Source organism: Temnothorax nylanderi, unplaced genomic scaffold (genome assembly GCF_030848795.1).
Source record: "Temnothorax nylanderi isolate EJ_2023f unplaced genomic scaffold, tnyl_v1.0 TNYL_tig0006_pilon, whole genome shotgun sequence".
In the NCBI taxonomy this organism is placed as follows: domain Eukaryota; kingdom Metazoa; phylum Arthropoda; class Insecta; order Hymenoptera; family Formicidae; genus Temnothorax; species Temnothorax nylanderi.
Window position 1 is genome coordinate 346,518 of NW_027249068.1, and position 22,622 is coordinate 369,139.

The 22,622-nt window shown below is 41.8% G+C and overlaps 2 protein-coding genes across 7 annotated transcripts in view; one reads left to right on the forward strand and one right to left on the reverse strand.

Moving 5' to 3' along the window:
- Positions 1-22,622, reverse strand: part of LOC139777440 (Fanconi anemia group J protein homolog) — a 45,982-nt gene that overhangs the window by 519 nt on the left and 22,841 nt on the right. For 4 of the 6 annotated variants that reach the window (XM_071714867.1, XM_071714876.1, XM_071714860.1 and 1 more), the window contains exons 4-15: positions 10,959-10,994; positions 4,191-4,293; positions 4,005-4,103; positions 3,850-3,943; positions 3,563-3,775; positions 3,151-3,381; positions 2,674-2,985; positions 2,284-2,592; positions 1,856-2,188; positions 1,563-1,759; positions 1,450-1,495; positions 983-1,375 (exon numbers count right to left, since the gene is read on the reverse strand). In XM_071714867.1, coding sequence (XP_071570968.1) covers positions 1,277-1,375; positions 1,450-1,495; positions 1,563-1,759; positions 1,856-2,188; positions 2,284-2,592; positions 2,674-2,985; positions 3,151-3,381; positions 3,563-3,775; positions 3,850-3,943; positions 4,005-4,103; positions 4,191-4,293; positions 10,959-10,994 — 2,072 coding nt within the window. In that variant the 3' untranslated portion in view covers positions 983-1,276. Of the gene's footprint in view, positions 1-982; positions 1,376-1,449; positions 1,496-1,562; positions 1,760-1,855; positions 2,189-2,283; positions 2,593-2,673; positions 2,986-3,150; positions 3,382-3,562; positions 3,776-3,849; positions 3,944-4,004; positions 4,104-4,190; positions 4,294-10,958; positions 10,995-22,622 lie in introns of those variants that run through there. The other 2 variants (XM_071714898.1, XM_071714890.1) reach the window with 1 other exon arrangement.
- Positions 134-1,243, forward strand: LOC139777663 (coiled-coil domain-containing protein 86). Its single transcript, XM_071715226.1, has 3 exons — positions 134-345; positions 771-975; positions 1,063-1,243. The coding sequence occupies exons 1-3, from the start codon at positions 182-184 to the stop codon at positions 1,141-1,143; spliced, it is 450 nt and encodes a 149-aa protein (XP_071571327.1). The 5' UTR covers positions 134-181; the 3' UTR covers positions 1,144-1,243.

A 22,622-nucleotide genomic window follows, 5' to 3' on the forward strand; every position in this document is an offset into this window, starting at 1 on the left:
TTTCTGCGTTATTTTGTCGTGTTACATTTTCGGTTGCTGGTAATGCAGCTCGTGGCGATTACACTTCGCTTATTGTCCGCTTCTCCGCCAGTTCCGCCACGTGACGGACTATAACCTCCGAGAAGATTGTTTATATGCTAAAGTATTTCAAGAGCGCACGTTTCATCGATATTTCCGAATAATGACGAGCGAAAAAGTAACGCGTATGGAAGATATATTGAATGCGGCGCCGGTACAAAATAAAGACACGCCAGAGTCGTCGACTAATGCTGAGAGACGTGAAAGACAACGTATCCCGCGAGGCAAACCGAAATCCGGTAGGATATGGAAGGAAGAGAAAACAAAGTAAGTTACAGCTTGTTACAAATAATAACACAATTATTCTCAAAACAATTCTTCTTTAAGCGTTACAGACCAAGCAATTATCTAGAAATAAATAGTACTGTAATTTTTATGGAAGGGGGTTGTAAGTTTGCCATTACCTCCACTTTGGAGCTTTTTTTTTAACTTTAATCATTGTTTGAAGGTTTTCTGTTCTCCAAAGATCTTTTGCTTGATAAGAAACTGTTTTAGCATTGAACCATCCTATGTTCCGTTCATAATAAAATTCTAGTCATAATAATTTCAGTTAATAAAATGAAAATATTTGATGTGCTCTCCAAATTTCCTCCAAATAATATCTAATTAGATTCCAGCGTTTTATATAAGTAAATGAGTAAAAGAAACATGAAGATATGAATTAATGATGCAAATACAAATGTTGTTTGCAGGTTTTCTTCTATAATTAAAACGCGTGGAATTCGGTTGTCGTTCGATAAGAAACAAAAGTTGAGAGAAGATCTGAAACGCGTTAAGGAGATGTCAAGGGCAATCAAGGCACGAAAGCAGGCGGAGAAGGAGGCCAAGAAGCAACGAAGAAGAGAAAACTTGAAGAGAGCAGAAGAGAATAGAAAAAAGAGTGAAATCGTGCAAGTTGTAAGTGTAAATGCTAATATCATGTATATTATATAGCGTACATTTGTTGGGTATATTATAAAACTCTCATTGTATCGTCATTTTCAGATTAAAAATACTGCGAAAATAAAAAGGATGAAGAAAAAACAATTAAGAATGATTGAAAAGAGGGACACAACTAATATGTAACATTAAATAAATCCGTATAAATAGGACGCTTAATTAAATACGTAACATTATAATTGTTTGTTAGATAATCATTTTTAATAAAAAAAAAAGTTCATTCAGAGCATAGACTTTTATATATCTTCTAAAGAAAGTGTTAATTCTCTATACATTTTTCTCCTCTTTCACGTGCAGCTTGCATGGCTACAAAATCTTGAAGTTCTATTACCAGATCGTAATTATTGTTACATCTCATCTGCGATATAAATCAATTATTAGTAAAATTGTAAATATAGTTTACAATAATTTATTTTGACAATTGAAACTTACGTTTGTTTTGATCCATTTTGGTAGATAGCTCAATTTGGACTGATATCTAATCGTAGAACTTAATCATCATAATGAATATTTTTATCTATTCCCAAATTTATATCTACACATACCTTTCATCTACTAGCAGCACAGCCCCCCAATCGCCTATATGCCTGACACAACGACCTATTGCTTGATTTACCGCTCTAAATGCATTGATACCATACCATTCGCTACCAGATAGCAAACCTTTGGATACTTTCGAATCATTATACTTCATCTTCATGTTTATATCATTATTTTTACAAGGTTTATACGGTATGCCAATCTAATAGACATAAAGATATATAAATGTATACTACATATGTAAATACATGTGTACATGCATGTGAATGTGTAAATAAAAATTAAGAATGTTACTTACTGCTAATACGCAACGAGCTTCATTATCGCTGAAATCAATTCCTTCCGCCACTTTTCCTCTGTAAACTGCAAACAAGATAGCTCCACATACTGTTCGAAACGATTTAGACGACGATTCCTCAATTACTCTGCGATAATTTCTCATGACTGTGGGCAGATCTTCATTTTTTTGCGGTTCCGTAAAAATTTCCTTCATGCTGGAGAGTTTCTTCAATATGCCGACTTTCTCCCATCTCTCGTGTATTTTGTTCATTGTCGTGTAAGACGAAAAGAAACATAGTACACCATATGGTACCGAGTCACATACTTCAAGAATCAAATTCCCGAGTTCGTCCTGTTAGGATAAAAATTATTACCTAACTGATTTTCGCATACGTATAATGTGTAATGTGTCTAAAATAAAATCATTAACAATCCGTTTCTCCTGACCTGAAAATCATAGGTGCCCACTTTCCCATAGACGGCCTTTAATGCTATTCCTTTTGGCCCTCGTGGTATGCATCTTACATACACTTGCTCCTTCGGTATAATATGATTAGGATTGACTATATGCGGGAATTGCGTGCCGAGTTCGCTTTGAAACGACGTAGTCGGCGTCAAAGTACCCGAAGTGACTATCATAGAGCGGACAGTACGGGCCAAAGGCGCAAAAACTACAGCGGGATTCATACATATCAGTTTCATGGTTCGCACTTTAACTTTCGGTTTGAAACTCGGTTTGATCCAGGTGTCTTCGGGCTGATAAAAAATGATTGTGTGATGTTTGATACAATTAAACAGATTGTAATTACATTGAACTGCTCAGATATACGGACTTACCGTTGCAACGTTCTTAGTAAGTTCAATCGTTTCTATGACACACATCCTATAGTCATCAACTAAGATATCTGATACAATCATTTGCATAGATAAGCAAACGTGCTCAAGAATTTTCTTAGTTTCTCGCGAAATAGTGTGTTGTATCATTTTCTCAGGATTAGGCTCCTTCATATTTTTATTAAAATCTTCTATAGCCTCTCTACTGGCGGCAAGAAAATTGGGAAATTTAGAACATCCGACGTTATTCACGTCGAGCAACACCCGGAATTCCATACCAAGCCAAGTATTACTGATCATTTCCCTATCAGAACCCTATAAAGCATATATATTCTATTATAATAAAGATAACGATTATAACTATTTATAAATTGATAATAAATATCTGAATTACGAAATAAAAATTTAAATAAATCACAATAATATACAAAATTAATGTAAAAACTAAAATTAATATTTAATTGATTATTTGATAAGTACATTATCTCTGACTTCAATATTCTGAAGGAAATTTACGATATCCATAAGATAGTTCTGTATAGTATCATAAATGGCATGTTCACGGCCTTTAGACAAAAGATGTTTGCAGTCTTTAGCGGCATTTGTAATCTCGTCATCTCTGAGATTCACACTGGCAGCATCCCGACACATATCCTCGATATTGTGAGCCTCATCGAGAATCACGATATCGCCTTTCAGATTGATTTGCATCTGTATATTTTAATTATATACTTTATTATTCGATATTTAATACTATAGAAAAGAGTGTAAAGGCTATTTTAATATAAAAAGATTAAAACTGTTGAAAATTCTATTGATAAAGTATTTTTGCTACAATTATTCATAGCATTTCCTGGTTTTAGATACTTTATTAATAACTATTTATGCTTACGCTTTCGCGAATATCTGGATCCAGGATATAGTTGTAAGGACAAAAGATGATTTCCGCGGTGGCCATCAAAGATCTTGCGCCGAAATATGGGCAGGAATTGATGCTTTCGCCTACTGAGACCAAATCCTCGATATCCCAAGGCGTTTTCATAGTTTTAAATGCGGAATCCCCCCTTATCCTACTGCGCTCAGTGTAATATGGACATGTTCCACCCTACGTGCAGAAATAATGTCGTTACACAATTATTTAATTTTTAATTTCTGTGAGTACATAACGCTTATAGAAACCTTTCGTGGATCGAGTAGTTCGTGACACAACTCGTTCTTATTCTTTTCGGTTTCCTGAATGCACGTTTGCTTTCGGCTGCTCAATATGGTCATCCTAAAGAAATTTACTCGTTATACATTCATTTAATAAACGGATATTTTGCGAGTTTCTTTACCTCTTGTGCCTGTACACGGTCTTCTTGAATTCTCTGACTACCTGCTCGATTTGCTTGTGAGTTCGCGTTCCGTAATATACTTTTGGCACTCTCCGTATTCTGTAATAAACGGGAATTCAATTTTATATTTAGTCTCTGTATAGATAAAACATTTGAAACACTACTTATATTTAATAACGCACTTACTTGTTCTTGCTCGAAATTTTATCGACCATTTCTTCATCAAAGTATTGCGACGGGTTAAGGAAAAAATTGTCGTTTAAAGAATCATCGTTGCAGCATGAACTCTCTATTAAATAGATAATACATATTAACAATTATTAATTTACTACATTTATAAAAGTTCTTACCGGCAAAAATAAAACCGATATTTTTGAAAGAAATTATTTTCTCCGTGTATATTCCGTCGAGGGAAGAAAATTTTATTATCGAATATCGAATTAGAGAGGCACGGAGATATATTCCCAGCGTTGAGGAAGCGAGCGAGAGAGGCGAAGAGACGAGCGCAAAGGATGTCAAAACATTACGAATGCTGGCACGTGAAAGGGCACGAATCCATTGAACGGGGATCAATAGGAAGGTTTAATCCTCTCGTAGCGCTGTGCAGTCCCGACAACAAGCCGGCTACTCGAAGAAGGCATTGAAAAGGAAGCCAATGGAATCGCCCTTAATCCTTTCGTACAATTTACGGAGCCGTAAAAATAGAAATGACTCTCAATGACATCGAGAGCCAAACGAAACGCGGCGGTTTACTCGCGTAATCGGATTTCGAACGGATGAATCTACGGCAAATAAGATTCCGGTATATCCTGCGAAAACTAGTTTCAAGTTTCGCCGGAGTTATCTAGGGGTACCTCCCCCCCCCCTTTCTACTCGGTATTAAAAGAAACGCACGGCTAAGATATGCGTTATTAGCGAGGAGAATTATACGCTCGTAAAGAGTCAGGTTCGATGAAAGAAACGTCTAGTCGCACTTTCTCTTCGGCATATTCCTCTCGCACGACAATACGAGGAGTAACAAAAGATCCGTGTTATTTATCCGAGATAATATTACGTCGCTTTCCCATGTGCACATACACGTACGTTGCGCCATTGCGCCGAACTACCCCCCTAACTACCTCCTGTTCGTGTAGACGCGTTGCAGCGTGTACCTCGGTTTTTTTTTCTTTTCTTTTTTTCTCCTCTGCACGCGCCCGTGTGTGCACTTCGCCCCGACGACGGCGGTTTCCGTCGGCGAGAGAGAGCACGGAACGGGTGGCTACGGTAGCACGGGCGAGGGGAGAGGGGGGGGGGTCTGATTGGCGACGGGGTGAGAAGAGAGGCTAAGACAGGAAAAGCGAGACGGGGCCAATCAGAGCGCGGACTTCGAGGGTGTCGTTGCCAGGCAACGAAACACACCCCAACACCCAAGGGGAGAAAACCCCCGGGGGATACATCATCCAGCGATACAGTCGGCGCTGAAAGTTATCGCACCCTTGAGAGATAGAGAGAAGCGCCCTTTTAACCTTGCCCACGAGCTTGGATTTTAACGCGGCATCATCGTCAAACGACGTTCGGTCGCCGAAAATTAATTCTAATTCACAAAAGGATATTAAATTCGACGTTTTAATTTATAATTGTTTCTTTCTCATCTTGGATTGCACACATCTAACGCAAAAATCATATTCAGCATCGTTGAATAACCGGAAACTGCGTGATTATGTTTAACTAGATACACAGAGAGACAATCTCATGTCGGAAGTTCAATTTACGTCAACCTTCCACGTAAAAATTACCCTACAAATAAAAAAATATATATATATCAAGTCAGCCCAATCTAGGCTGATCGCACAGTTTCGATCCATTCTACGTCCATTCAGGATTACAACATCCAAGCATGAATGAACTCGTTTCACGTCGATCACTCGCGCTTGCTGTTGCATTCCCTCCTCCCCCGCGCAGCCTCTCCTCCCCCGGTCCACCCCCTCGCCACGCTTTCGTTCCATCTCTTTCTCCTCTTTCTCTCGTTTTCGCTATATACGCTGAATAAACAGTTGATTCGCGTACATAAAGGCTGCGATTCTTCTCCTTTTTTTTTTTTGTTACGCGCTCGGCGCGCGCTTCCGGTCCTATCGCCACGAACTCGACACGAATACGAACTCGGCGCTTCCATCGGCATTAATTAATCGTATATCGCGTTGTCATTCCACGATCACCCACATTCGTTCCCGTATTTTAAAACCGCAGCTGGCCGCGGCGACGCGACGTGGTCCCCGTGAATGGAGGCCACGGTTGCGCATTTGCAGAATCGCATTCCGATGCGTCTTCTACGGATCGTCGTGCCCGATGACAGGCGTCTTCTTGTTTTGCCCGCAGCTGGTATGGCGAACACGGTCCGGTCGAGTTTATTCCAACGTTCCGTCACGTCTCTCGGACCCCGCGAGTCTTTTAAACTATTTCAACGCCATTGAAACGTCGATACTTGTCTCCCAATATATCGAGTATTTGTTTTTACGCGAATGCATAGGACGCTGAAAATTCTATCCCATAGACAATGGTTCTGAATACACTCTTTGTGCTATTAGTGATCTTCTCATTGATTTCTCTAAGAGAGATATTTCAATATAAATAAAAGTCAAGAAAATGCTCTCTAGATATACAATCAACTTTGAAACACGAGGCAAATAAAAGCAAAAAATTCTGATCAAAGCGAAAAATATAAATTACAAAACAGTAACTTTAATATAAACATATAGTATATAAATTACAAACATTTTGGTCTTAAGGTTTAGACTCTCCTCGGTGTAACAATTAGAAATCTAGTGATAATTTGAAAACAAATAACGTATATATAATAACGTAAATGTAGTCATGTTCTTAAACAACTGATCGGCCATGAAGTTGGTTAAAAAGATCGACTAATGGTGTATCAACTGATTGCTGCCTTTTAAATAAAAGAAAAAAAGATAAAATATTCGATATAAATAAAAATTCGCGAACAATATATATTCGTAATAATTGCAGCCCTAGATATAACTGAACGTGCTTGTTCCATTCCTAAGATAATAAAAAAAATTGGAATGCAGTACACAATACACCAGAGTATAAAATCTTTCCAAGGGTTGAGGGCTCTTTTAATTGAGGCATACAATTAATTGGAGCATTTATCATCGATGATTGTGGTTTAAGAGTTTCTCGCGACAGACGAGGGAGTGAGTTGAATGTCAAGTGCCAATTAGCTCGCGGTTATGGCTTGATTTTAGGAAATCATTGCTAATTGGTCGGGATTGTGGTGCTTCGCGAAACTTTGTGGCCAAACGAGACAAAAGCCGCGACGAAGTCCTTCCTAATATCCGCCAATTCCGCGGGGGTTGGAGGGCGGGCGACTGTGCCTTCGAGAATGTCTGATAAAGGGTCGCCCCCCGTTAGGAAGACAAAAGGAAGATTGTGCGGAGTTTCCCCCCGAGATCGGCTCTTCGATATAATTAGCGGAATTAACGCCACCACCAGCTAACCAATTCCAAATACCGCCAGACATTTTTTTACGGCGCAGGCCATTAAATTCGCGTAACACCGAAACCGCAACTCGCATTTTAAGCAAAAACGCCGATGTTCCTTTTTAATCAATATAGAGAAGTGTTGTTAACCATTAATTATATTCGGACTATCAATATTGGACGCCGAATTTTTATCGGTATTGATGCTGCACGGAAGAAAACACTTCGAAAAATATGCGTATAAATGAAATTATATTTCGTATCTTATTAAAAATACAATTTTACAAGTAGCAAAAACAAAAATAAACAATTATAATTTTCTTCGTTTAAATATGAACATATTAAAGTTATTAAAACAATTTATTAATCAAAAACAAAAAATGAGAGTGATCGTAAGAGATGTGATATTGTGAAATATAAGATTGAGAAATATTAAAAGTAACAAAAGTTGCAAGTGATAAGAAGAAAAAAAACAGCAGGAACGGAGGATTCATTATTAAAAAATATTATTTGGTTTGAACATGATGAACACTACAGACACTAAAAAAATAACAATTCAAAGTTACTCAAGAAGAAAAAGATATGAACAAGAATGAACTATGATGAAAACAAAGAAAGAACAATACAAATTCCAAAAATCGAAGATTGGCATTTAGCTATCCAACAAAGAGGATGAAGAAATGGAGGAGGAGCGAGAAAAAGCAGACAAAAGGAGCACGATGAGAAAAAGGAGAAGGCCGTCAAAGTGAGGCGCAGGATATCGAAAGACTCTCTCTTTGGCGACGAGGACGGCAGCGTGAACGACGCGCGCGACGAGGAGGAAGGGTGACGGAAGAGGGTAGCGAAGTGCCGAGGGATAGGGAATCGGCGTTTGGTTGAGGGGGTTGGGCGAGGGTTCGGTCGCCATGGCGACAAGCAGCCCCCGGGACCCTCGCAGCTCGTTGCCGGGGTTGGTCGAAAAGGGTGGCCCAGGGCGTCCGCCGGGCAGGTTAGGCTGGGCACGCAGCCCGAATGTCACTCGGTACAAGGGAACACAAGGATGTCCTTCGGATGCGATGGGGAGCAGAGCGAATGCGACGAAGAGAGGGTGGGCGGCGGGCGGCGGGCGGCGGTTGGGAGGAAGAGGAAAACGAGGAGGAGGACGAGGAGGTGGAGGTGACGGCGGCGGGGAGACCGCGCGGCGGCCCAAGATGGCCGACGACGCGACACCCACCATGTCAATAACACCCTTCTTCAGCGCAAACCGACCCCTTCCCGACCCGCTCCCACTTCCGGCTACCCCCTCACCCCCTCTCGCCGTCCTTCATCGCCCGCCCCCATAGCCGACTTTCCTAACCATCGACGCTCAGCGTCGAGGACGAAATATCTTGCCACCGTTTCCCCGGCTTCTTGCCTCCGTCGGTAATTAACGCGACCTTCCTGCCGCCGGAAAAGTGTAAAGGGACGCTTGCGGCGGATGGCTCGGACGGTGCGCGCGCGCGGGGGTGGACGAGGGGGACAGGGGGGGGGAGGAAGGGACGATGTCGGGGACCATTGCGAGCAAGGGCGTAATTCCGTTAAGTGTCTTCGTAAACTTCGTTAGCTGCATTTCCCGACATTACCCACCCTACCGCACTGCCGCGCTGCCGCGCAACCCCCGACACGTCCCCCCGTGGGGCGGAATATGAGGTCGCAAACGACAACGACAACAACGAGGACGACGAGGACGACGATGACGGAGGTGGCGGAGGTGGTGGCGGCGGCGATGGCTGGTCGGTAATGTTACCGCCGATAGGTCGCGTCGATGATTTTTCGGAGTTGCGTAATGGATGGGAATCGAGGGATGGATATATATTCCATCGCGCGCTTCAACGCCAGCTATTAAGCTCCGCACCATCAAGATATTCGTCGCGACTGCGAATGTCAACGCTGGGAAAATACCTTATGCCTTCCGCGTAAAATCGGATTAAATTTTCTCTCCAACTTTCTTCGCGACTGAGAGATAATAGTATACGTTTCCCAGTACATATTTTTCGCTCCCTCGAAAAACACGTCGTGTAACAAAAAAAAATCGAGCGCGACAACATTAGCGCAAAATCGCGCTAATGAAAGACGACAATATTAGCGCAAAATCGCGCTAATGAAAGACGACAACATTAGCGCAAAATCGCGCTAATGAAAGACGACAACATTAGCGCAAAATCGCGCTAATGAAAGACGACAACATTAGCGCAAAATCGCGCTAATGAAAGATGACAACATTAGCGCAAAATCGCGCTAATGAAAGATGACAACATTAGCGCAAAATCGCGCTAATGAAAGACGACAACATTAGCGCAAAATCGCGCTAATAAAAGACGACAACATTAGCGCAAAATCGCGCTAATGAAAGAGTAAATGATTCCGTTATTGAATTATATAATATCAGTCCGATGCACTCGATCACGTTGAGATGTGCGGGTACGCTGATATTGTTTCGAGAGCTCATGAATAATGGACGGCGCGTATTAGTGTTGCAAATGTAACATTAGTTACATTCGAATCGAAGATAATGATAATCATTAACCGTAATTTACAAATAATATATGATTTGATTATGCCAGAATGCGCAGTAATTTTCACCGGCGCAAATCCGCATGCGGTCCCGCGATTGCTAACGAACCGAAAACTATAGTCTGCATTGCATATGTACCGCTAAATTCATTTTTACAACCTATTATGCTGCCGACATTCGTCAACTGTCCATTACTAATTAAAGTTAAAGAATCAGGTGTCTCTTTCCTTCATTCTTATGTTATTACATTTTATTTATTCATGCCATCGTTAAATGGACAGAGAAACTTTGCTCGAATTCTTGAGGTGTTAATTAAATCCATGATTAAGAAAAAAATGATTTCCCGCGGAGCATAGTTAATTTTTATTGATTAAAATAAGAAAAAAATTAGAATTGCGCAAAATAAAAATATTAATGTTAGTAATAGTATTTCTTCAGAAGCACAGAATCTTTCAACAGCAAAAATGTATTGATTACACGAATACATTCGTCACGTCGTTGCACGTTTAAATTCTTGAGAGTATCCCTCTCGTTCGCGATAAAGAAGCGCGCCGCGGGCAGATGCTAGCAGATCAGGATGCTGTATTAAATATAATAACTGCGGCGGGTCTTCGCGCTTGAACTGCTCGAATTATGTTACATCATATTCGCTTTGTGCTTTTCGAGTATCGCCAACTACAATAGGAGCAGACACCTGGAACGCTCGCGCAACGTTTCGTGTCCGAGGATACAATGTATTCACCAAACCACGTAAAACTGACGGAAATCTCTCTCTTTCGAACAACTCGGCAGCATTTTCATTAACAAACGCGTTATCCTATCCGACCGTGTTTTAAACGTAACAGGTGAACACAGGTGAATTTCGAGCGAGCGACATTTTTGGTCGATCGGTGGATTGTATTGACGAGGAATAATAGAAGAAAAATATCTTTCTGTGTTACTCACCTGTATCCATCCCATCGCCTCCTTGGAATATTTTCTCTGAAACAGAAAAATATTAAATATTATCAAAAAATAGTAGAAATTCTTGGCAAAAAATGTACTTCTTTGGTGAATAAAATTTGGATAAAAAAATTATTTGGTACTGCCGAAATAAAAATGCAAAAAATACACAAACAAGTTATACTTTGTATAACTATATAATAAATTATCAATTACAATATCTTTTTTTGTCCTTCTCTGACAAAATAACTTATTTAAATTTTTCGATGTTTTGACATTATACGAAGAAAAAAAATTGTTCTCTGACCTATATTTTACCATCACAGTCAGACTGCCGACACGAGATTTAGACGTAAAACGCGCGGAAAGGGAGACATGAAAATTACTATGCGCGAACCAACGCGCGGCCGATGCGAGGAAAAAAGAAATAAAGGCAAAGAAAAAATCCCGGGGGCAACACGAGCCGCGTTGAAAAGATCCTCGCTAATAGGCATTATATTTTTCGTTCTGTACATTACGAGAAGCAGTCGGATTATACGGGCCTGTCAGCGGCCTAATAACTGGTCTAAGGCCCGCCCCGCATCTGATACGGGAAAAAGGACCCTTTCCTATACATTGTGTGCATTAAATACTAATCGCAACGCGCGCGCGAGCGCGAGCGCGATATAATGGCATCGAGGTAGGCGATATACGTGTGGCAGCTTCAAAGGGTGCCGACTTGAAAAAAAAAAGAAGAAAAATACGTTTCATAAGACGTCAATATGCGATCATCTTCGTGAGACTTCTTCCGTCATTTTTATTAAACAAAGATAATCCCATAATCCGTCTAAAAATAAACCTATTGAGATCATATATTCCTTCAACTTTAAAAAACTCATATCTAGGAACAAAAGAGAATGAAGCTGGAAATGGATAACAGCGTCCGTTTTGTGTTACTGAGTTCGCCGCGTATCGTTCTTTCTATAGCTTCGAGAGAGAATAGACATGCTAAAAACGGTGTAACCCGCTCTCGCGCTGTACCGTTATTAAAATAGCGCCTTCGTATTTCCAATCGCCACGCGAGGCCATCGGCCATTTTACTGTCGCCGCACGGCGATCCCTTGCCCCAGTGTGGTCGGCTGCTGCAATTTCCTCCCTCGCTCGCTCCGAAACGCGCTCTGCCCTCCAAAGGGGTTGCTCAGGCTGACGCTCCTCCACCAAGGGGTCGCCGCACAGAGGGTTCATCTCTCATGCGAGGTGGGTTGATGGCACGGAATTTCACCCCCGTGGGGTCGACCGCGGAGAGATATCCCGGGATATTATCCCTCGGGAAGCCGTGTAATGAAACCGTTCCGGCACCCCCGTGGCATTATTCCCTCACCGATGTAGCTCGCCACCCTCCGCGAGGGATATAGGTACATGATATGGGGCACAGCTGCACGTCGGTACCGATACGCCCCCTCCCTCCTTTTTTCACGTGTGTCGTCCCTTAGCGGAGGATAAACATAGCATAGCTCGCGTCAGCAACGACAGCATCATTAAGAAATCCCCAAGCTCCATTACACGAGCCCTTCACCCTTTTCAGAATCGGCCGGTCGCCATTTTCTACCAACTTCTCGCGAGGGGTGCATAAAATGAATACGCGATAGAACATCGCGCGTTTGCAGAGAGCTTTCTGACGTTTGAAACGTACGAATTATTGGACGTATAAAAATAGAAACTTTCCGTTTTTTTTTTCATTAGATATGATATAATTGCAAGATGTAATCGCGGGTGTGACTTTAAACCCTTCGGGAGGGAGAGAAAGGTGATAGAAAATTTTTTTAATACGCTTATAACATGAAAGAGGCAGTTTTATAGTTGTTAGAACATAACAGAAAATCATTGTTTCGACCAGTTTATATTTAACGAGGATGGGCTGTGTCGGAGAGAGAGAGAGAGAGAGAGAAAGAGAGAGCAGCATGCTACGAGCATCGTTATTAGTGAATCCACGTAATTGCTTTATCCCCTCATGTATCATACCAGCATTTTTCGATTCTCCTCCATATTCGCAGGGACCAGATAACGAGATATCGTGTGTCGAAAGATGGTAGCTTTTAAAAACGACAGCGCGCTGTGCACGAAAGTTATGTCGTACACGCAACGAGGAAAACAATAATTTGCAATCGTCTTTCCTTCATCCAAATAATATCTTATTGAAAATAATAAGAAAAAAATTGTACATTTCAGATATTTTTTGCACGTTGGCTAACAATATGAATAAAGGATATTTAGACGTAACACGATAACGGTTCACCACGCGTACGAAAAAGGGATTTTCGTACACGAATGCGTTCTCTTTGAGCGCACAGCGCACAGAGATGCCATAATGTTCATATCTTTTTGTGCCTTTTATACGTTAACATACGTTATATGAAAAACTTCTCATTTATGTGCAATTTTTCTGCGATTCACTCGAGTCGCATCTTGCATTTCGTCTGCGCTCCATTTTCTTTTATCTATTCCGCTCGTATCATTTTCCTCCGACCGTGTTATCGCTAATAGATGCGCTACATTAATCAGTAATTAATATCTACCTACGTATGTAATTATCGCATGATAAATCGCCTATGCTAAACTTATCCTCAAAATTTTCTCGAGAAACGTCATCAAAGCTTTCTCCCTGAAAGTTCTCCTATCAAACTCTTTTGCCTTCAATTTCAAACGCTATCTCGTTATTTTATTTCTGATTAAATATTTCAGAATGCAGAAATATTAAATTTGGCCCATTCAAACGTTTTTCCGTTGAAATTTCAGCGATGAGTTACTCTCTACCCCTACTGAACGATAAGGTAATTTTTCTTCATCTTCATCACTTTCATATTGGAATCGTGTTGCCTTTAAATCGAAATACAACGAATGATTTTAGAGAGAGACAGGTTACCATGAAATTAGTTTTTTCAATATATTTATCACATATTGGTCTACAGTTACGTAGTCCATTCTTATTGCACAGTAATCTTATAATATAATCTCAGTTCTGAATCTGACCGCGGAAGCTATCCACAGAAGCGTCGGCACGTTTCTTCAGATCGTTGACTTTGTCCATTCAACAAAACCTACGTCCTGTAGCAATAGCACCGCGCGCGTACAGAAGCGGGGGCCCCGTTTCTCGAGGGCCCCACGAGAGAGCAGTTTCCGATTCGCCGTACAATAATATGACGGAAATGTCAGTCAATTAATAAGCATAACGAACCTGACTAATTTCCGCCTTTGTTCCGCTGCGCGACTGGAATGGTTGAATGAGTGGCCATTATGCGCGTGTATATGTGCGGCCTTTATGATTGGTCAGATCCGTATCACGACAGCCGGTTCCGCTTTTACCGTGCCGAGGCCCGCGGCCGACGCGGCGAAACCTCGTGAACCTTTTTAACCGCGTGCACGTGCCGACGGGATATCGTTTTCGTTCTTGGTCCTGCATCGCCCTCCCCACCCTCTCTCTTCCGTCAACTCGCTTCTTTTTTTCTTACGCCTGCATCTTTCGCCGTGCCGCGATTCTGCGACCGGCGTAATGGCGGAGAGAGAGAGAGAGAGAGAAAGAAACGAAAAAGAAACTGGCGGCAGTATGACAATCATCGTATATCGCAGTAGATTTTTAATCTAATTTAGCATAAATTATACTATCTACTAAATTATCTACTTATGCCTATACTCTATAATATGTCATAATATGTCTAATTTAGTAAACATGTAATTAAATAGATGAGGAATTAATCTAATTTAATAGACATCTAATAATTAAATAGATCAGAAATTGTCTATTTAATCATTTATACAAGCATCGATTAATTTGATAACACAAGCTAAAAGATATAATTCTTGGCTTGCTATATAAATAAGTATACAATTCAAGAAGTATTAATATTATCTAATAAATGTGGCGGATACATCCTGATCTCGAGACAATATATCCGTAAACAAATCCGAATAAAACGGTCGAGCGACTAACGTGCAACCGAGAAATTTTATAGTCATGAAATATCATACCGTCGAAATATTCGAGAATGCAGAAAACTGGGAAAAAATGCAGTTCCGAAATCAGTATTTCATGCAAACACGAATTGCGTTTTTATATTCATGGAAATATCCAAACACGCTAGGTGAGAAACCAATGGTTACGTGCGTCGCTGCGCCTTCTTCGTGCTTTCATTGTACGATTGAAAAAAATATTTGCGCACATTTTCGAGCACGCTTACACGTTTTTTCGCCGCATCTTTTCTCGCACATTTTTAGCGATTTTAAAATTTCACATACATTTCGTCGTATATGTATATCTGTAATAAAAAACAAATAATAAAACTTAAAAAATATTGCGTATAAAATCAACTCTTCTTCTAAATCAAGCGTTAAGCATTCCACTAGAAATAACAAATATGCCTTGAGTGACGAATAAGTAAACTTAGTTTAACATATTACGAAAACAAGTAATAGTAGTTATTGGAATCCATTCCGTGCAAATACATAGACCGCGAGCGAAGATTAAATAATAAACGTTAATCGGTTTTATGGAAGCGTTTCATTTCGCACATCGGAAGAATATTATTTTTATTATTTTCAACGATAACAATCGCCACTGTTGAACCGAGCAGAAATCACTCTTCGGTTTCGACCGATTACTTGAAAACTTTTCCAAGGGATTGCGAGCAATGGAGGCGAAAGGGGTTGGAGATTTCGCTGAAGGATCATCGCGTTTTAAACATTTTCATTTCGTGGCATTTCTCCGGACGCGAAGGGCCGTAGGAAGAAAAAAAAGAGGCAGAAGGGGAAAGGTTCGCGATGGCGTCGTGGGATTCGTTGCTGATTGGACGATGGCAAGGGTACGCATTTTTAGCCACCCTTCGGATCTGCCCTCATTGTCATTTTAATTTCGATCCCCTTGGGGGCCAACGGAAGGGTGGGGCGTAACAGGGGGAACGCTATAAGAGCTACGCACCCTTGGCAAGATTGGCTCGACGACGCAGAAACTGGTTACAACGGAAACACGATGAGATTATACCGGGTGTCCTAAAGTATAGAGATAGTAAAAGAATTTTTCAGATATTTATAACTCGAGAGATTTCGCTTATTTATATTTAATTTAATTATTTACTGTGGAAAAGTACAAATATGTTAATTTGATTATTTTCCCAAAAATTATGTGACTTCTTTAATATAGTCACCATTATATTTTTTATATTCATAGTTAATATTTTTTATATGTATAAGAAAATAATGTTCGTCACAGGAGCATTGTTCTTAATTGCATAGTTTACAAAAATTACCAGTTGAAGTACCAATACTATTTTACTGTAAGAGTTACTCTCTTTTTCTTAGCGTAATTATATGCTTAACTTCTACGACTTCGTGTCTCGTTAATTAATGTCCGGATACAAATCCTCTATCCATAACCGATAGCTATCGCGAGCGATCGAATATCGGTGTCGATCAAACGGCGGACGACAGGTCGTCTTGAAAACGCGAGAGAGGAGATCCCGATAGGAGCAGAAACGGATTAAAAAAGAGGAAGACAGGCAGCTAGCGGGAAAGAGAGAATAAGGTAACAAAAAAATGTCGGAGAAGTAGGAAGAGGATGGTTAAAGGATGGCAAGCGGCAACGGGGATGGGTGCCTTTCATCCTCTTCCTCTTCCTCTTCCTCCTTCTCCTCCTCCTCCTCTCGCCGAGGTTTTCCGCAGGAAGAGCACAACCCCCGGCTGCGTGTGACAGCCATTTTAATTCCGAGCCCCGAGGGGGCCCCTGATTTTCATTCCCCATGATGGAACATCACCCGCCTGCCCACCCCCGCCACCGCCTCATTCCTCTTTCACCTCTTCCCTCCTCCTCCTATGCGGCGAAAAAGCTTTCAGACCGCATCCGCGAGCATGAGGGAGTTCGGATGAGCACCATGCTCGGCGCCGCGCCGGCTATCTTGGCTGTCGCATAGCGAATCAAATAAAAGCTCTGGCTGTGGGGTTGCAGGGATGAACCGCCGTCGTTTAATTTCGGGAATAAGAACTCCGCCAGCGCGCTCGAGGGCTGCTCACTTCCCGCAGGCACCATTATCGACTAATCGACGAAATTTAGCTGTTGCCAGCCGATGATTTATTTTCTTATTAGGCAAGAAAGGGAAAGGGGGACTTTGCGAAATTTGTTGAAAGAGCTTCGTACGCATATAGAAAAGTTCTTACAATAATTCTAATTCAAGTATATTATATTATATTATAAATATCTTTCTATCCATATTATTTTTAGATGTGAATACATCACGGAAGCATTTGACCATAGAACAAAACCACAGAATTCAAATTCTTTTTTAAATAAAAGAACATGGAAAATTTAATAAAAATATGTGTATGTGTGAGCGCGCGCGCATATGTATCTGAATTATTATTTCTAATTTTAGTCACATCGTGTTTTCTGAAGACCATTCATTTTTCGACGTTTAAACCCCCTCAACGATGGCGCGGTACTTCGCCATCGTCGACTCCTCTTTTTTCCACCACAAGCTGAGCTAATACTCCGGCGGAGATAGACGCACGCGAAAATTGCGTCTTTCTTCGCGCAGGTAGGTGCCTTTTCCGCGGCGCGGAATGACGACAGCCGTGCGATATCTCGCTGCAGCATCTCGTGCACCGTCTTTTTTCCTCATTATTTTCCGTCCAACCCCGTGGCACTACCACTCTTCGTCGTCGTCGTCGTCGTCGTCGTCGTCGTTGTCGTTGTCGTCGTCATCGTCGTCGTTCGTCCCCATCCTCACCGCCGCTCACTGACTCACCGGGGGGCGTCTAATAATGTCGCCAGCCAGCCGTTCCACCCCCGGCTCAACTATCTATCCCTCCCTGTCACCTCCGCGCACCCCACATCACCGGATGTGCGGCTGTGGAAGGCGGCCGGGGTGTTGGGGGTGGCGGCGGGCCGCGCCATATCTGCCGCCGACAAAATGAGCCTCGCTTAGCCGACCATCCCCGCGTGCACCCCCGTACGCCATCCTGCCGCCAACCCCTCCGGCCGTGGGTGAAGCAGCGAGAAAACGATTCGCGCCACCGGCTAGATATCCCAGCGACGAAGTTTTGCACGGAACCGTACAGGGCATATTGTCCCGGCTGGGCCATTGTCTCGTTTCCTCGAGAACGAAATGGCCGTATTGGAGCTTTGGAACGTTTTCTCCGATTATTTTCTAAATCCGAGCAATTTTTATATTTTTTTTTCGCTCGACTCTTCCTTTCACGTTATGTCCCTACTACTTCCCTTAATCATTCGAATGAATAATTCAAAAATTATTCTTAAACAAAACGATCGGAAAATATAGTTAGGGGAGTTAGGGGAGACATTTCGCCGCCGTTGTAAACCGTAAAATTGAAATCTTTTCAAAGTTCAAAATTACGGTTGACTTAAAAGAAATCATTTTATTGCCAAACCTATCAAGTTTCGCGATCGAGCAAATAGATTTTTTTGAGCGATAGGAAACGCGGCTTAGATTCGGGGGAGGATTATTTGAAAATCGAAACTGGGTTATTGAAATTTCGTTTCGCCGCTCGCAGATCCGCCAGTAAAACGATACCCTTTTTCCATAGATACATTCAATTGAATATCGAAATACGTTACAACAAAAATACGCAACGCAGTATTTAGCAGAAATAGATTATATTCCTGGTTAGATTGTTACAGTACTTCTCTTTTATATATGTTACCTTTTCAACCTTTTTGAATTAATTACGTTTGGATGTTACTTGATAAATTTCATTTATTGCGCGCTTACATTTTACAAGGTGCATCGCGATAACAATAACAATTTTAACCATGATTTAAAAATGACATTTTCCAGGACGATCGGTGCGCGAGATTGTAGCATCCAATTGTGGCTTTGTATCAGCGCGACGCGACGCAACGCAGAATGTGAAATTAATTAATTTCATAATTCATAAGCAATTGTATGCAATAATGCATAAGGTTGACGTAATATGCCCTAGCCGTAACGTTGCAGCCTCGAAATGGCATAATTACACGCGCGATAATTTTATTATTTGTAATTACGAATGCACAGGACGTTCCGTATCTGTGCTTCAATTAAAAACGTCCCATTAAAAGCACAAATCGTCATCATCGCTGTAAAGATGATATATGAAATTGCTGAAAGAAAATAGAGACAAAACACCCTGTATATAATTGCGAAGTGTGTGTATGTGCGTATAATTAAAATATTAATTTTACAGAAATATATCGCAGGTGCTCGATCTTCTAATTCTCATCGCGAGTTGACCCAACATCGAGCGAGATATGTATCTTTATTTGTTTCACGTGTTAGCCAAAACTTTTTCCCCGTACTGTATTTTGACTTCCGAATCGCTGGTTCTCGCCCTGCAAAATGCACGACCGGCCGTCGAACGCAACTATCAAGTAGCAATATCCTGGAGCAGACACGTGCAACCGCGAACAAAGCATTCCGATTTCAGAGAGATAGTGATCAAAGTAACTTCGGTACGTGGCCTGCGGAGCAGATCTCACGCTGTGAATGCAATTTATTGTTTCTCACTCGTGAAACGCCGGGCGCAACCGGCAGCCATCGAGCGACTTGTAATCGTCGATGATCAAGTAGCAATTAGAGTGGCCCGGAGTACGAATTCGCCCCGTTCGGAAAATGGAGGCCGCGGGAGAGCCTTCTCGCCCCTCCCCTCCCCTCCCGAATGAATCACTCTGTGGCCCGCTCGACTTTATGACGCGCGGAATGCCGTGTGCAAATATGGCGCCGTCAAACGGTTAAGTCCGCGCGATGGATCATCGCGCTGAAAATTTAATGAAGTGTCTGCGCACCGAAGGTGCATAATTGGTCGGTTTGATTCCCGAGATCGGTGTGGATCGAGTTTCGAAAAGATCGGTTCTAAGCACCACATCGAATGCCGGATCCGTACAGTGCACAAAACTTTTAACTTTCATTTTTCAACGTGTTTTTCTACGCGCTAATCGCATATTGGTTGATACGTGAGTTGCGTTGTGGATCTCCCGCAAGGTTCGGTCGAAGTATCAATATTTTATAGGATATTGCATTCTCGAAATATGCGATTTACTTTGTACAAATTCTTCTCAATATGTGGCAGTTATTCCTCTATGATTTACAAACATTTTATTACATTTTCTATATTGTTATTTTTTAAAAATTGGCTTAATATGGTGGATGCATACATCACATAAAAATCAGTTTACAATTTCACCTAATACCCTTGTAACTAAAATCCCGGAGAATTATTTGTTCAACATAATTCCAACCGTTTCAATTATAATTAATTTCGGTACCAATTCAGGGAAAGATGTCTGTTTGAGATTATCATCACAGCCATTGAACATAGCGCAAAAGCGGGGAACATGTCACGACCAACGTGCGAATGTTCAATATCTGCGAAAGTGCAGTTGGCCGGGCGCGAGTTAGACAGGGAGTCTCTCAGATTGGATCACTCGGTAGATTATTTGGCTTTATGGTGCGGGGAATATACTATGCCAATATGACGTAGAGGGCTTGTTCACAGCGAGGGTGGTGGTAGCCATGGTAACGGCGGCACCCGCGAGTGTCGGCTCCAACGCCACCAGAATCCCTCATCTCCCTCCTTGCCCAGCCACCCTCTGTGCTACTACCTCCCCTCCCCCCGCGCCGCTCGATAGCCCCCTAACCCTCCCTCCGTCGGCAAAGCCGCCTCTCGCCCACCCTCGTGCCAGCGTCAGCACCCTTCACTCGTCTCCCTCCGCCCCGCTCTCTCTCTCTCTCTACCCTCTTCGAGGGTGAAAACCACCCCTAAAACCGTCCTGTAACAGATATACATGTATATACATACGCGTGTATATGTATATGATATATATACGCTCATATATATATAAAGAGAAGAGATATATATATTTTCTCTTTCATATATATATATATATATATATATATATACATACACGCAGGACGCTCCTATGCACACATACACGCGCGTACATATAGGCAAGCAGGGTATCTACCGCCTCCACGATCAATATGGTGGACAGACGCACCGACACCCTCCAGGGGAAGGCCAACTCGATTTACGAAATTTCGTCCTTCCCTCGATTCTGCCGAGCACTTTTTTTTTCAACAGACGCGGCACCGCCGCGGAGAATGGCGTCGCGACGGCTCCACTCGATTTCGGGGAATGGAGCCCAACACACGACGGAGATATATTAATTGCGAATTTTTTTTTACAATGGCGCAGGACCGAAATTGCTCAAAACGACAGCGTAAGAGTCGAGAACAATGGCATGACGTTCTGCCATCTTGCCTTTCGCGAATTTCTTTCCTCGTGCATTCTGCACGATTAGGATCGAGAGGTTCGCTGTTGGATTTGTCGCGAGCGTACAAGAGCGGCGGACAGACGAAAATAAAAATTTGTGAAACGATATTTCGAGCTACCGCATTAAGTCGATCGCGATGAACGGACGATTGATGGAAGCTGGAAGGGAGATAAACGTATCGGCGTATGAAAACGGACAGATCGCGATTGATGGGATCTAAAGAACCCCCGGGGTGTACTTTTGCGAAGCGTTTAGTTATATTCGCTTCCTCTTTTTCCGCGGGAGTAACTACTCAATAAAAACAAACCGGTAACCGGCCGTCCGCCGATCGCTCCGGGCCGGCTCGGGATGCCGGCTGCGTCGAATTGATGTCATCGCGCACAAACGGAATTACGAGTTTACTTGTTACTCGCATCTTTTCGAAAAGCGTTGACGCTGTTTGTTATGATGCGCAACGTTTCTATCCCGGGTCATTTTCGGGTGTTCGCGAACGGCAATCTTACACAACCGATTCCACATCCGTTCGTACTTGCCGTTGAATGCAATCCGATCAATCTTATGGATGTCATATACTGCGATGGAAACGTCAAGAAGTTTTTATAAAACATTTCGAACAAACAGAAAAGTTCTGGTTCCCTTGGGAAGAAGAAAAAATTAATATTACTAAAAGAATGATAAAAGTATCACGAGCCGTAAATGTAATCAGTATCTTTGAAATTTGTACATACTTAAATTTACAATAAAAATATTTTACATGCACAAAAGCGATATATATAGACGGTCTAATCTGAGATCTCCGTTGTACAGGATAAAAAGGCTAAAAGAAAAAAATATACACACACATCAATAATAAATAATCTCTTGCAAAGATAGTTAATTGCGAAATATCTGTGCGGTAATCTCGTAGAAGTATTAAAAATTAATTTCGAAATTTAATACAGTCTCACTCAGCGTACGCGTAAACTTAACAAATTGATTTCAAATAGCTTCGCACGAAGCAGAAACTGGATCGCACCGGGTTATTCCCGCAGCCGCGAGAATTATTGTCCCGGGTTAATTACCGTGGGAACATTACGCGGCATGCGGAAGTTAATAAAAACTTTCGGAGCGCGAATATAAACGCAGGTTGCCACGCGAAAGTATGACGCGTAAATACATTACAATTTTCCGCGTTTCGCATCCAATTTATTTATTATTGACCGGTGCCGGTATTAATGTCCGCGTTATGTTTATTCATCAGTAAATTATCGGGCGAACGTCCAATTTATTTTTCGTGCGATATATCTCCCTCTGCAATATATCCTTATTTAATCACCGCGACTCATATCTCTGCTCAATAAAATATCAAGGCATTGAAAATATATTTTTTCGAT